Source organism: Rhincodon typus, chromosome 25 (genome assembly GCF_021869965.1).
Source record: "Rhincodon typus isolate 14 chromosome 25, sRhiTyp1.1, whole genome shotgun sequence".
Classification (NCBI taxonomy): Eukaryota; Metazoa; Chordata; class Chondrichthyes; order Orectolobiformes; family Rhincodontidae; genus Rhincodon; species Rhincodon typus.
Window position 1 is genome coordinate 37,096,269 of NC_063356.1, and position 14,928 is coordinate 37,111,196.

A 14,928-nucleotide genomic window follows, 5' to 3' on the forward strand; every position below is an offset into this window, starting at 1 on the left:
GATTTGTGGCAGAATCATGCAAAAAGACCAGGAAGGACAATCTTGATCAGAGATAGTAGGAACTGCAGATGCTGGAGAATCTGAGACAACAAGGTGCAGGGCTGGATGAACACAGCAGGCCAAGCAGCATCATAGGAGCAGAGATGCTGACGTTTCGGGCCTAGACCCTTCATCAGAAAAGGGGGAGGGGAAGGGGGTTTTGAAATAAGTAGGGAGAGAGTGGGAGGCGGATAGAAGAGGGATAGAGGAGAGGACAGGTGGAGAGGAAACAAACAGGTCGAAGAGGCGGGGATGGGGCCAGGAAAGGGAGGGTAAGGGAGGGGGGTGGGAAGGGGAAAGGTCAGTCCAGGGAGGATGGACAGGTCAAGGGTGCGGGATGAGGTTGGTCGGTAGGAGATGGAGGTGCGGCTTGGGGTGGGAGGAGGGGATAGGTGGGAGGAAGAACAGGTTAGGGAGGCAGGGACGAGTTGGACTGGTTTTGGGATGCGGTGGGGGGAGGGGAGATTTTGAAACTTGTGAAATCCACATTGATACCATTGGGCTGCAGGGTTCCCAAGCGGAATATGAGTTGCTGTTCCTGCAACCTTCGGGTGGCATCGTTGTGGCACTGCAGGAGGCCCAGGATGGACATGTCGTCTGAGGAATGGGAGGGGGAGTTGAAATGGTTCGCGACTGGGAGGTGCAGTTGTTTGTTGCGAACCGAGCGTAGGTGTTCTGCAAAGCGGTCCCCGAGTCTCCGCTTGGTTTCCCCGATGTAGAGGAAGCCACACCGGGTACAGCGGATGCAGTATACCACATTGGCAGATGTGCAGGTGAACATCTGCTTGATGTGGAAAGTCTTCTTGGGGCCTGGGATGGGGGTGAGGGAGGAGGTATGGGGGCAGGTGTAGCACTTCCTGCGGTTGCAGGGAAAAGTGCCGGGTGTGGTGGAGCTGGAGGGGAGTGTGGAGCGGACAAGGGAGTCACGGAGAGAGTTGTCCCTCCGGAAAGCAGATAAAGGTGGGGAGGGAAAGATGTCTTTGGTGGTGGGGTCGGATTGCAGATGGCGGAAGTGTCGGAGGATGATGCGTTGGATCCGGAGGTTGGTGGGGTGGTACGTGAGGACGAGGGGGATTCTTTTTTGGTTTTTATTGCGTGGACGGGGTGTGAGGGATGAGGTGCGGGAGATGTGGGAGACACGGTTGAGGGCGTTCTCGACCACCGAGGAGGGGAAGTTACGGTCCTTGAAAAACGAGGACAACTGAGATGTACGGGAGTGGAATGCCTCATCCTGGGAGCAGATGCGGCGGAGGCGAAGGAATTGGGAATAGGGGATAGCATTTTTGCAGGAAGGTGGGTGGGAGGAGGAGTATTCTAGGTAGCTGTGGGAGTCGGTGGGCTTGAAATGAATAACTTTAAATTGTTTAATTCTGACAAAAACCCCAAATTCCTCCTGGGTTTTGAGATGTTATCAAATAAAACAGTTTCTACCAGCCAGCTAAGCAGTAATGCTCAGCAGGTCATTGAACCAGGGAGGGATCAGGAGCAATGCACCAGAACAATGAACAGTACAGCAACACATTAATGTTTGAGAGGCAGCATTGAATCTGGTAAAAGAGGAGCTGCAATAAATCAGTCCCTTGTTACATGCAAGGGAAATGATAGCTTTCATTTTGTTGTGAAGCTCATGATTTCCTCTGCTGTAATATGAAACTACCACAATAGGACTCAGGAGGCTGTAAAATATGTGGCAGCAATAAAAGTTGAGTGGCAGCAACAAGCACAAACATGGGCTTGATTGATGGAAGTAATTCGAGTGAAAAGATTAGAATATTCTGAATAGTTAGGACAATGTTAAAATTGCTGGTATAACACTCTAAGCTACTTCAAATGCACTCATGCAGTTTGTGACCAAAACTCTGAAAGTCACGCTAGCATGAAGCACTCACATTCATCTCTTAGTCAATGCACAATGTACTCACAATGTTTGGCTGAGGGCCACAATCTGTAGCAACATACTCAATTACTGCTATAAGGAAATATGATTTGGTTTAACAGCAGCATCAGATATACATAAGGCAATACAGAGCATTACAATACATAAACCATCAGCGCAACTTTACTTAGCATTGATGGCAGTATATTGTGTATGCTTAACAATATTTCTGGAATGAGTCTTTGTTTGCATGAACCATTTGATTGTACAGCAGATATTGCACATCTCATCATCTCTGTATACCATACTGCAGAAGTAAAATGTAAACTGCGCCTGAGAAATACACACTGCAGCAAATAAATCTAGTCCAATGGAATCCCTTTATGTTATCAGACTTTCCACTGTCAGAAGGAAAATTGATAATCAGAGGACACAGATTTAAGTTAATTGCCAAAAGGACAAACGGTGACATGAGGGGTGAGAAAGTGTTATAATCTGTAATGAACGTTGTGAGTATGGAATTGAATAACTACTGGAGGTGTGAATATTTGGACCGGGTTCTGAGCAGAAAGGACAGTATAGGGTCTAAATATTAGCTCTTTCATAGAGCCAGCACAAACAAAACAGCTTGAGTGATCTTAAATCTGTGCAGAACTATTCTATGACTCTATACAAATCAATTGTAGGATCAAATGTCTTCCGCATTGCAATTTCTCCAAAACTACTCCAAACTGGTGACAAAATTCGACAGGGTTGACAACTTCTTTTCACTAACTGTATTGTTAACAAGCAACATCATTACACTCTGCTCTTCAAACACCAGCTTTGAAATGTTTCCTTTTGCTGTCAGTCTCTTTGCTATAGTTGTGCCATTACAATGGCCCTTCTGCACTATTAAACTCACCTTCGTCGCACGAGTCAATTAGAATCATACAGAGTCATACAGCACAGAAACAGATTCTTCGGTTCAACCGTCCATGCCGACCACATTCCCAAGCTAAACTAGTCCCACTTGCCTGCGCTTGACCCATATCCCTCTAAACCTCTCCAATTAGATAGGGTGGACAGTGGGAGCCTTTTTCCTCGGATGGTGATGGCTAGCACGAGGGGACATAGCTTTAAATTGAGGGGTGATAGATATAGGACAGATATCAGAGGTAGGTTCTTTACTCAGAGAGTAGTAAGGGCGTGGAATGCCCTGCCTGCAAAAATAGTAGACTCGCCCACTTTAAGGGCATTTAAATGGTCATTGGATAAACATATGGATGATAATGGAATAGTTTAGGTTAGATGGGCTTCAGATTGGTTTCACAGGTCGGCGTAATATCGAGGGCCGAAGGGCCTGTACTGCGCTGTAATGTTCTATGTTCTATGTTCTATGTTCTAATTCATGTACTTATCCAAATGTCTTTTAAACATTGTAGCTGTACCCGCATCCACCACTTCCTCCGTAAGTTCATTCCACACCTGAACCACTCTCTGTGTAAAAAAAAAGTTGCCCCTCATGCCTTTTTTTAAACCTTTCTCCTTTCACCTTAAACATATCCCCCACCCGAGGGAAAAGAACTTGCCGTTCACCTTATCTATACCCATCTTGATTTTATAAACCTCTATAATGTCACCTCTCAACCCCCTATGCTCCAGTGAAAAAATCCCAGCCTACCAACCTCTCCTTATAACTCAAGCCCTCCATTCCCAGCAACATCTTGGTGAATCTTTTCTGAACCCTCTCCAGCTTAATAATATCCTTCCTATAACAGGGCAACCAGGACTGGAAACACAGTACTCCAGAAGAGGCCTCACCATTGCCCTGTACAACCTTAACATGATATCTCAACTCCTATACTCAACTTAAAACTCTTACCAGAAGGATCTATAGATGGAAGAGCCTAGCTTTATCTTTAAAAAGGTTTCTTGTCAATTCACTTTATACACATATCATTCATGCAAGTTATTATTCTTTAAATTAGTCAGCATTTGTGCACTCCTGTATAAATATGGACACACACACAGTTCCTCTTGTCCGTTATGGATTTTTCATTTAAAAACAAATCAATACATTTCTATTCTTAATAGGATTGCTTTCAATTTGCCAAAGGGCTAGCCACAAGGTCTTTTTGAGAAGATTCCTACATAATTGCTCGAAGAAGCTTGCCTGTCGAATATATTTCAACAAGATGTGCAATTAAAGTTACAGGGGTATGATTGGAACAAGCACATTATCATTAATCAACCACTCAGCTTCTGTCTTCACTTTCAACAATTATTTCATCATATATATCTTGCTGGGACAAACAAACTCAAACTGAAAGTGGCTGAAACCATACTGGAGCTAGTTGTGATGAGCACTAGATACAGACCTTGAATAAAGTATATCTATTTCAAACTCGAAAGCTTTTCTTTTGGTGAAATAAGTTGCATTGTTTTGAAAGAATCATTTAAAGATTAGCAAATAGGATGTTTTTGTTTTGCTACTTGTATATTCACCAATCTTTTATTATAAAGTATTCGCCAAATGCAGATCCATCCCTGAATTTGTTATTAATCCTCCCAATAAGGGTGGTGTTGTTGTAGTCTGGCATAGTGACCTCTACATTACAGAGGCTGGCGGCAGCTCTCAGATACCTCCTCCTATCGTCCTCTGGACCATGACCCCACCATGGCACATCAGGCCATTTTATCAACTATGGCAACTAACCTCATTTCATCTGGTGGTCTCCGCTCTGCTATCTCTAAGCTAATAGAGCCCCAGTCCTGCACAGCTCGTTTCTATCTCCTTCCAAAAATCCACAGACTGGACTGCCTGGGCAGACCCATTATTTCAGACTGCTCCTGCCCCACAGAACTCTTCTCTTTCTACCTTGACTCAGTCTTATCTCCCCAGTCCAATCCCTGCCCACATACATCCATGATTCCTCTGATGCCTTACGCCAGTTTTAAAACTACCAGTTTGCAGGCTCCAGCTGCCTCCTCTTTACAATGGATGTGCAATCCCTTCACATGTCCATTCCCCACCAGGAGGGTCTTAGGGCTCTCCGCTTCTTCCTGGAGCAAAGGCCGAGCTCATCCTCAACAACTTCTCTTTTAATTCCTCTTGTTTTCTTCAGATCAGAGGGGTGGCAATGGGTACCTGAATGGTCCCCATTTATGCCTGTCTCTTCATGGGGTACATGGAACATTCCTTGTTCCAGTCCTATTCTGATCCCCACCCATTACTCTTTCTCCAATACATCAAAGATATCATCAGTGTTGCTTCCCTCTTTTGTCTGGAATTGAAAAAGTTCATTGATTTCACTTCCAATTTCCACCTTGCCCTCACTTTCACCTGGTCTATCTCTGACTCCTCCCTTCCCTTCCTTGACATCTTTGTTTCCTTTTCTAGGGATAGACTGGCCACTAATACCTGCTATAAACCCACCGACTCCCACAGCTATCTGGACTATACGTCCTCAAACCCTGCTTCCTGTGAAGACTCCATCCCATTCTCTCAGTTCCTCCATCTCCTTCACATATGTTCAGATGAGGCCAACTTCAACAAGGGAGCCTCTGAAATGTCCACCTTCTTCCTCAACTGAGGATTCCCCAGCACCATTATCCACAGAACCCTCAACCAGGCTTGACCCATCTCCTACATTTCCACCGTCAGCCCCTCTCTTCTCTCCCGCAACTGCGATCGGGTTCCGCTTATCCTTAACTACCATCACACCAGCATCCACATCCAGAAGATCATCAGCGCCATTTCTGCCACGTCCAGCAAGACACCACCATCAAACACATATTCCCCTCCCCTCCCTTGTTCACCTTCCACAGGGACCGTTCCTCCGGGACACCCTAGTCCACACTTCCTTCACTGCCATCACCTTCCCACGGCCCCACGGCACCTTCCCCTGTAACTGGCGAAGGTGCAACACCTGCCCATTTACCTCCTCCCTTGCCAGTATCCAAGGGCCCAAACATACCTTTCAGATCAAGCAATACTTCACCTGCACTTCCAATAGTCTAGTGTACTGCATTCCCTGTCCACAATGTGGTCTCCTCTGCATGGGGGAAACAAAGCGTAGACTGTGTGGCCACTTCACAGAACACCTACATTCTGCCTGTTACTTTAACACACCACCCTGTTCCCTGGCCAACATCTCTGTCTCTGGCTTTCTGTAGTGCTCCAGTGAAGCTCAGCACAAGCTGGACTAACAGCACCTTATTTTCCGCTTTAGGACCCTGCAGCCATCCCAACTCAATATCAAGTTCAATAATTTTAGGGCCTGAACTCTGCAATGTCCTAGCCCCCTATCCCACACACCAGGCCTTATTATCACATAGCCTGACATTACACACTGCCTATCGTTAGTTAGCAACAGTCTCAATTAACAGCTATTCGTCCTCCTATCCAGATCGTTATCAACTCCTTTATCTGTTCAACTGTTCTTCTCTCTCTTTCGGCTCTATCCCCACCTATTGTTTACTCCTTACTCCTTCCCCCTCCCTATCTTCTGCATATAAACAGACATTTTCCTAGCCACCATCAGTTCTGAGGAAGGGTCTGTTGTCCTGAAACGTTAACTCTGAATTTTCTTCACAGATGCTGCCAGATCTACTGAGCTTTTCCAGCAACTTCTGTTGTTGTTGCCCATTGCGGAGTTGGGGTATTTGACTTGATAGTCCAGGAGATAAAAAAAATCTGAAGATGTACTGACTAAATAAATAGAAGAACCAACTAAACAGGTGACTAGTTAACCATTAGTCTCCGTTAATAGAGCTAGATTAAATCACCAAAAAGCCTAATGGCAGGAATCCACATTAAATCCAATAGGTTTATCAAATTTAGATATAACATTTGCTCCTATTTTTAAGACAGCATAGGTAGTCGTGGCTGTGCTATTGCCAATAGCAATTCTTCTGGATCCAGTTTTTTTGCTTCTGTTTTAATTGCCACCACCTTATGTCCCGCACCAACATACTGTTTGTCATTGAATCATTCTTGCCTTCTGTCTAATCACAAGCTTACCCCTCTACTTTCCCTACTCTCTCCTCACCTTTCCATGCAATTGTTGAAAACCTGTCACATCTGTAATGTGTTTGTTTCCGTTCCATTTCCTGCTCTCTAGATGCTGCCCGACCTGTTGAGTACGAGCAGTAGTTTCTGTTTCCATGTCAGATTTCCACCCTCCTGCTGTGTATGAGAAACGTCAGACTGCGGACAGTACTGGTTAGAGCGCAACATGCTGAATGAAACCCATACCTTGGAGGGAATATCACCAATATTTAACGTCCAAAGCAAGCAATCGATTGATCTCACAAAATTAGATGCTCCAAAGTATACAGAGTTAATTAGTTGATGTCACTGTTGTTCTAACCTAGATTTAGGACATCAACAATTTATACATTTGGTGAATCTTTGACCGTTCCATGTGAACACAGACCCTCGTTGTAACAAGAAAACATCTATTGAATCTCACAGGGTCCTAAATTCTAGAAAATGCAATTGTCATTATGATAAATGCCTTAATACTTTGAAAAGATGAGGCAGCCGATGATGGAAGGGGAACACGGCAAAATAAAACGATGGAGTAAGATGCTCATTAAAATTTTAATCACCCCTTGCACCATCCAATGATCTTCAGCTTTCAATTCCCGCATTTCCCTATTTCCAACCCTAATATTCGAAAGCGTGGCTGTTTAACTCTTCTGATTAAAGGGCATACTGTTCTTCGGAAAAACTATTTCACAGTGAATACTTTTGAAGTCCCTCTGTTTCTATCGCCACCGAAACCAGTGAGCAAACTACAGAATAATCTGGCTGAATTCCATTTTATCAAAAGGAGCATAATCTCCGGGGCGAAATCTGTGTATGCATGTGTATAGTTCTCCCTCTCAACCTGGCAGCGATTACTTAAACTGAACCACTTCATTTCCTGCCTTGAGGAATACAAATAATTCCGTGTTCAATAACAGACGAGGACATTGGGTTCCAAGAGGCGAAAAACAACAGTCAGAAGCGATTAAACCGCTAGGTGGAACATCAGGTAGCAACGCAGTACAAGCACTATCTACACTCATCTGTTGGCGGGAGTAGACACTCATCAAAGCCAACAAGAAAATAGGCAAGTGGAAAAAAAAATCCAAGCAGATCCAATTGCTATTTGGCTCAGTGTACGTTACAGCAGATGGGAAGGTTGTTTTAAAGCGGTCGGACTTACCTTCAGAATACAATAGCCTCCATACAGTCACAGTGGAGCTTCATCTCGCCGTCTCTCTATTGGCGTGAGGGTTTCTTAAAACACAGCCGTGAGAATTCAGTACCTCTTGATATCATTGGTACATTGTCCCAATCGGTCTCAATCTCAAATGTTTTAACCTTTTCAGTCTAATCTTAGCAATCTTCAATTCGTAGCCTACGGTATAGTATGGGACAGCTCTCCCAACTGAACCCAGCCTGCTTTCCAGAAAACTTAAAACATTGAACTTAACAAATTCAGTTGCTCCACGCATACAACACTGACCTACCCCCTCCCGAAGGGCGGTGTGCTCGATAGCACCCTAACCTCTGCGTAAGTAGATTTTAAGCGTTTCTTTTTAAAGAATAGTGCAATGCATCTTTACTCCAACTTAATAGACATTTTACCTCTTCTGGAAAGAAACCATTTTCCATACAATCTAAAGATTTAGCACTGTATCGTTTACTCACCTGCTCTCAAAACACAGCCTCAAGCTGCCAGGCAATAACGTGTAGATTCAATCTGCACAGAATAGCTGCTAGGTCTCTTCTCAGCACATCATTGAGCATTCAAAGCACCAAATGCAAACGATCCCAGTTTTAACATTGGTCCAACTAGCTATGTCAGACCAGGATCAATGATAACCGTAGTAAAATAATATTCAAGATTAACTCTAAAAACTTAAAATCCCCTCAACTGCACCCCACATGGAATCAACACAAATTAAATAGGTAGCTTAACATTACAAGCAAGAGATTTGTTTCTTCAAACGTTCCACCACTACCTGCTAATAGAAATCTGAAAGTAACAATTCAGAAACCCGGTTAAATATAGGGAGGAATGTACCTCTAACACGGCCCGAGCTCCCGACTGACTCACATAGTAATCTGAGATTCAGCACTGGACAGCTCCCCTGTACAACCGCATGGCACGGAGTATGACTGCAATTCTACCCTCGCCCCCCACCCCACACCCCACCCCCGGGGGGTAAAGAAAGGCTCCAGATCACAACTCGGACGCTCAACTACCGTGTCGGAATCAACAGATAGCAGGACAACTTCACCAAACACCTAGCCTTAACACCAACTTTCACCTGCAGCTTCTGATGGAGCTGTTAACCGAACCTCATCCGGAGAACAGACTTCTCTCGAGTAACCTAAACGCTGCTGTAGGCTCCAAAGCGGACAATAGAACGTAGCCTAGTGTGTGATGGATAGCTGATGGATGCAGCCCCTCATAATTGGAATAGATACAAGAAATGGACAGTGAATGTGACAGAGAGACTGAAAACTGGAATCTATAGCTTGATGCAATAAACTCACATGGATATATCACATTCGACAGAGAAGACACGCAACATGCTCTGGTAGTAAAATTTCAACAATCTTGTTCCACCAGCATTTTTGTTTTGCAAAAGTCAAGTCAACAAACGGATCTCACTACTCACTGTTGATCGTCGGTTGCCACGATGATCTTGGATGGATTCTCAACGAAAGGAAAACACTTTATATTTGAATAACAAACACCTCCAGCAGACGGCAGTCAGCTCTCCGAGAGAACAGGCAATATATAGTGCCTGACTCCTTCTCCCAGCACGCCAGTTGAAGTGGGATGGCTGATTTCAGCGTCTCTCGGAGAGCTAGCTAGCTGCTGCCCTGGGTGAAATCGGTCACTGTTTCCCTCTAGTGCCAAGAGCCTGTCAGGGAACGACTTGCAATTTCAGGCATTGCAAAGTGGCTGCTTTTCTTTCCTGCACTGAAGAGTTAGAATGTTAAACAAAACAAAATCCCTGCTGTGTTTCTCCAGTTGACTTTCCTCGGGAACTTTTACAGGCTCTCTTTACAATTGAATCGCATTAAATTTTCTACTGGGATGACGAATACTTTACACTGTTTATTTACTGTAAAGTAACCATATGGACGATATTAACGAACGCGCAATACTTTCCCATACTTACATTAGAAATCTATGGATCCCTTCGTCATCATTATGATACGATGTTACTCTGGTCGTATTGAAATTTAGTTGGCTATTTTAGTTTAATGAAAGGCGATTGGTTTATTCTCCAAACTTACTGAAATGACGCTTTCCTATTAATGTTAATTGTGTTCAGCTGTTTCCTCACTTTACCTGTCTCAGTTACACTGGGGAGCTGACCCGAGGAAGAAAACACAAACTCCAGGCACTTCTCATGTTCCAGAAGGTTCTTGGTACACAGTTCGTTGACCAGCCCGATGGCCTTTTGACACAGGATCACATGGTCCTCCCGGTTGGCACTCATCTCCTAAAAGGCATCCTTCCTCCTGCGAAGTGGACAAGAGATCAGGAGCTGGTAAGGACCCGCTCAGTCCAGCGCGGAGCACATCTGCAACTCGCCGGTGCTGAAACAACCCATTAGGAACCTCCCCTTACATCCAAAGACACACATTGATGCCAAACGATTGGCAGTCCAGCGGCTACTTTGTATGAGCCACCGTTTTCTGAAATCTTACTGGCTTCCAGATTTTTCTGGGAGTGTTTGGAGAAATCTCCTTTATTTTGCGTTGATGAGGCGTGGTCTCTCTCTCTCTCTCTCAGGAACCTCTTAAATACAGTTTTGAATTCTGGGCAAGGTTTGAAATGGAATACAAACTTGCCCATTGAGTAAGCTGATCACTTCATTGGTTTCACACATTGGCTACCTTCTTAGATTTGCTTGCATTGCGACTATGTAGCTTGTTCTTCTGCAGAGAAGTTACAACAGGCACTTTCCTCGCACTTTTCATTTCAATCCATTGGTTCCACTTTACCCTGCAAAAAAAAATGAATAGAAGGTGTAACAATTAGATCAGAATTCAATGCAGCTGTATTGTGCAGGTCGTTCTGTTAGCTTTGACAAAGGTTAGTGCAATGTTCCGTGTTGAAATACCATGTCCAGAAACCAAACTTTCGGTGTGACTCCAAATTGCCCACCGACTTCTCTTTGTTTACTCCTGATTCACTCACTAATGTTGTGACAATCAGTTTGCTATTAAACTCCAATCCATGAAACACGTCCCCGAGGACTGCTGATTTTTTTTTTAATATTCTCTGCTCCTGAACTTGATTTTGTGGACCTTACATTTTGAACCCTGTACTACAACTTGGATATTTCAGAGAAAATCGGCAGGTATTGAGTTAAGTTTGTATCACATACACATTCAATGATTTCGATTCTGTTTATATTTTTCTTCCAGCAATAGACCAGGAAATGTCAGGACTATTTACTGTCCAATAGTTAGAAATGCCCATTTTGTGAGCAGATTTAACTATAGTGTATTTTAACGCATTTTCCTTACAGCAATCTGACTTCAGGTTTTGCCCAGTATAGTTTATGGTCCTTATCTATAAACATAGCTCTCTTCACTGATAGTATTTTTTTCTGGTTTGTCTGTTGTTCTAGTTTCCTGCTCCTCCCGGCAGGAAGACCGCTTGTCAGGAATACTCCAGTCAGATTTCTCTCACAGTCCAGGGCTAGGAGCTGAAATAGCTTCTGGTTGTGGCATTGGCTCAGGCTCCATCAATAGAACTGTTCTAATTTTGTGTCTCTAATAGCAGCCCTTACCTTCAATATTGGTCCCGGTCATCACAATCGTGAGTATGGTTTTCTCATCACGCTTGTTTGATGGTGTTGCTTACTGCTTCAGTTTTCATTCCTTTTCAATGGATAATTTACAGTCCACCTGTCCTCCATCATTTACAACAGCCTGAACATTCCAGTCACAGTTTCAAAACAAATCACTTTTTTATCATTCATTGGCGGCAAATGTATGGTACATAGGGTCATGCAGCACGGAAGCAACAGACCCTTCGGTTTAACCAGTCCATTTCCGATCACAATCCCAAACTAAACTAGTCCCACCTGCCTTCTCCTGGTCTATATCTCTCCAAACCTTTCCTATTCATGAACTTATCCAAATGTCTTTTAAACATTGCAATTGCACCCGCATCCACCACTTCCTCTGGAAGTTCATTCCACACAGGAACATCCCTCTGTGTGAAAGAAAAATTGCCCCTCCTATCTTTTATTTTAAAATCTCTCTCCTCTCACTTTAAAAATTGCCCGTTAGTCTTGAAATCTCCTATCCTAGGGAAAAGACAACTACCATTAGCTCTATCAAGAACACCCATTGTTTTATAAACTTCTATAAGTTCTCCTGTGGGGTGTTGGTGTAGACTATATTTGTCCTTCTTGGTGATGAAGTCACAAATTACCTCTCTGAGATTGTTTGTGTATTCATGCCTCTCTTATGATCCTTGCTGATTCATCCTCTTTATCTACATGAGTTTGAATCACAACATTGAAATATATTAGCATTCAATCTAGATTCTTTTTGGCCAATCATCAATGCAACATTTATAATAGTTATGAGCAGCTGTCTAATAATTACTTGAAAATACCTTTTTTAAACTAAATTTAACCCTGCTGTCCTACTTTCTACTCTTTGCACCATTTTGGTGGTTGACATCTGGCAGTACACTATGGATTATCAGCGATATATTATTACAGACCCACTTATTCTGGCATATTTTTGCTTGATAAATCATTGCGTATTCTCGTAGACCCAAGTCTTGTTCCGTATCCCATAGCAGCTTTCTTTCTCAGAGGTCAACAATCCTTTCCTTTCATTGTCTCAATACTCATCCAATTTTATTTCAAATGTTACTTAAGTTGAAATGCTGCATTCCAATACCTTGTTAAAGCTACCCCAGGCTTTTTGGAGTTTTTAAGGTACTCAAATATCTATCCATCACTTTTGGAGCCCACCGTTCAACTACTTACATATTAAGTTCTGGAATTTAGTCCACTAGATACTTCCAAACATTTATAAAACATTTATTAATGACAAGCTCACTGACAAACTGTTGCCTCAACTGACTTCATATTAGTTTATAACACACCCAGGAATTGCAACAATATTCTTTCCAATTACAAAAATGCTTTGTAAATGCAAATTTTTTTGAATTTAAAAAAATTTTAAAATTTTTTGAATTATTGGTTAATGTTTCTTGTTTATTAATGGTTGTAGCATATGATTTTATTATTGTTATAAGTAAATTCATTCTACAATTACAAGTATACTAATATTAAGTACTCCTTCCCTGCAATATGGCTTAAGTAAGTCCCCATGTCCCATCAGCAAACAGATTAGCTCCTTATCTGCTGTTGTGCAAAATATATTTTGTTTTTAAGATATGAGGGTACTAAAGAGAGTGCAAAAATGATTTATGGGAATAGTTCTGGGGGTGGGAGTTTCAGTTATGTAGATATATTCAAGAAATTGGCACTGTTTTTCTTGAAGAAAAGGTTGAGAAGAGATTTAATAGACACATTCAACCGTGAGGGATCTGAGCCCAATTGTTAGAGAAATGCTGTACTCTTGGTGGAAGAGAAAAGAAGGGCACAGATTTGAGGTCAAAAACAAGGAATTGCAGATGCTGGAAATACAAACCCACTATAAAACCACTGACTCAACAGCTACCTTGTCTACAATCCTCACACCCCACTTCCTATGAAGAATCCATCTGTTCTCCCAGTTCTTTCATCTCCATTACATCTGTTCTGATGGTGCTAGCTTCCACAAAGAGGCCACCAAAATGTCCCACACATCAACATCTCCTCCGCACACCACACCCATCCAACAACAAGAATCATGTATAGCTCTTTTCGGGGTAAATATGTCTCAAGCTCCCCTTCCCCGCCCCGTCCCTCTCTCCAAAATCATCGGCTCCCAGCATTCAAAATCAACACATCCGCCAGGATCAATGAATCCTCTGGAATTATTGGCCACTGTCCTCACCTCTCCCTCAGGCACATCTAGGTTCCCCCTGAAATTAATGGTTCACTATGCCTCTTGCAAGATCAGAACTTCGTCTCTTAGAATCAAATAAGGTAATGGGTATGAAAGGGTTAACCTTAGAACAAAGTTGAATCTTCAAATACTCTGATGTATCACACAGCCTCTGAGAAGTGTTTGGGTAGTCTGAAAGAGTAAAGGACATTTCTGGCCTAATTTTCAGTGGAGATACCCGTTATGATATTTATCCTTATGATACTATCAATATCATGTAACAAATATATATCGTCACTTTGATATAATAAGCCTTTTCTTGTTACATAAGACAAGGCCCTCATCTGCTGAGACTTATTTGTGGTTCATTCTTTACCAAAAATTCAAAGAAAGATGGTAGGTTAGAATAGGAAGAAGGACTCATGGCAGCATTTTACATAAAGCATGCAGACCATCTACTTTAACAAGAGGCATTGGCCACTCCTCAATCACACTGTTCATTAAGGACACAAGTATGAAGGTAAACCATTCACACATTCCTTAGCTACTAACCTACCAGTCTGTTTTGGACCAGAGGCACGAAAGACAAGTTAGTGCAATGTTGAAACTTAGAAAGTAATAGGTCGTCAATCAGTTGAAAATGGTCTCGAATTAATGTAGAAATAAGTAGATGGATCGAACTGGAGGAATGAGTGAAAAGCAATGAAACAAAAAATGAGGAGTTTTAAATGTTTCATTTAAGTTTGAAGTAAAATACACAAATACAGTCAGCAACCAGAATAATATTCCTTCAGTATAAGTAAGTATTTTGTGTATCACAGAATAAATTACGAGACATGCAAGTGTTAAATTTTTTTCACATTTTATTCATTTGCATAGACCTCTTCTAAATGTTTTCCTTGATTTTTATTATTATGGAATTCTTGTGATGGATTTTAGAAGCCTTTTTATTTCATTGCGGATTTCTTTGAATCATCAGAAAATTAAA

The 14,928-nt window shown here is 42.5% G+C and overlaps 1 protein-coding gene across 2 annotated transcripts in view; it reads right to left on the reverse strand.

Moving 5' to 3' along the window:
- The window catches only part of LOC109925922 (synaptotagmin-6-like), a 277,783-nt gene extending 267,372 nt beyond the window's left edge, over window positions 1–10,411 (reverse strand). For both annotated transcript variants that reach the window (XM_048612116.1, XM_048612117.1), the window contains exon 1: window positions 10,261–10,411. In XM_048612116.1, coding sequence (XP_048468073.1) covers window positions 10,261–10,411 — 151 coding nt within the window. The remainder of the gene's footprint in view (window positions 1–10,260) is intronic.
- Between the last annotated feature and the right edge of the window lie 4,517 nt (window positions 10,412–14,928).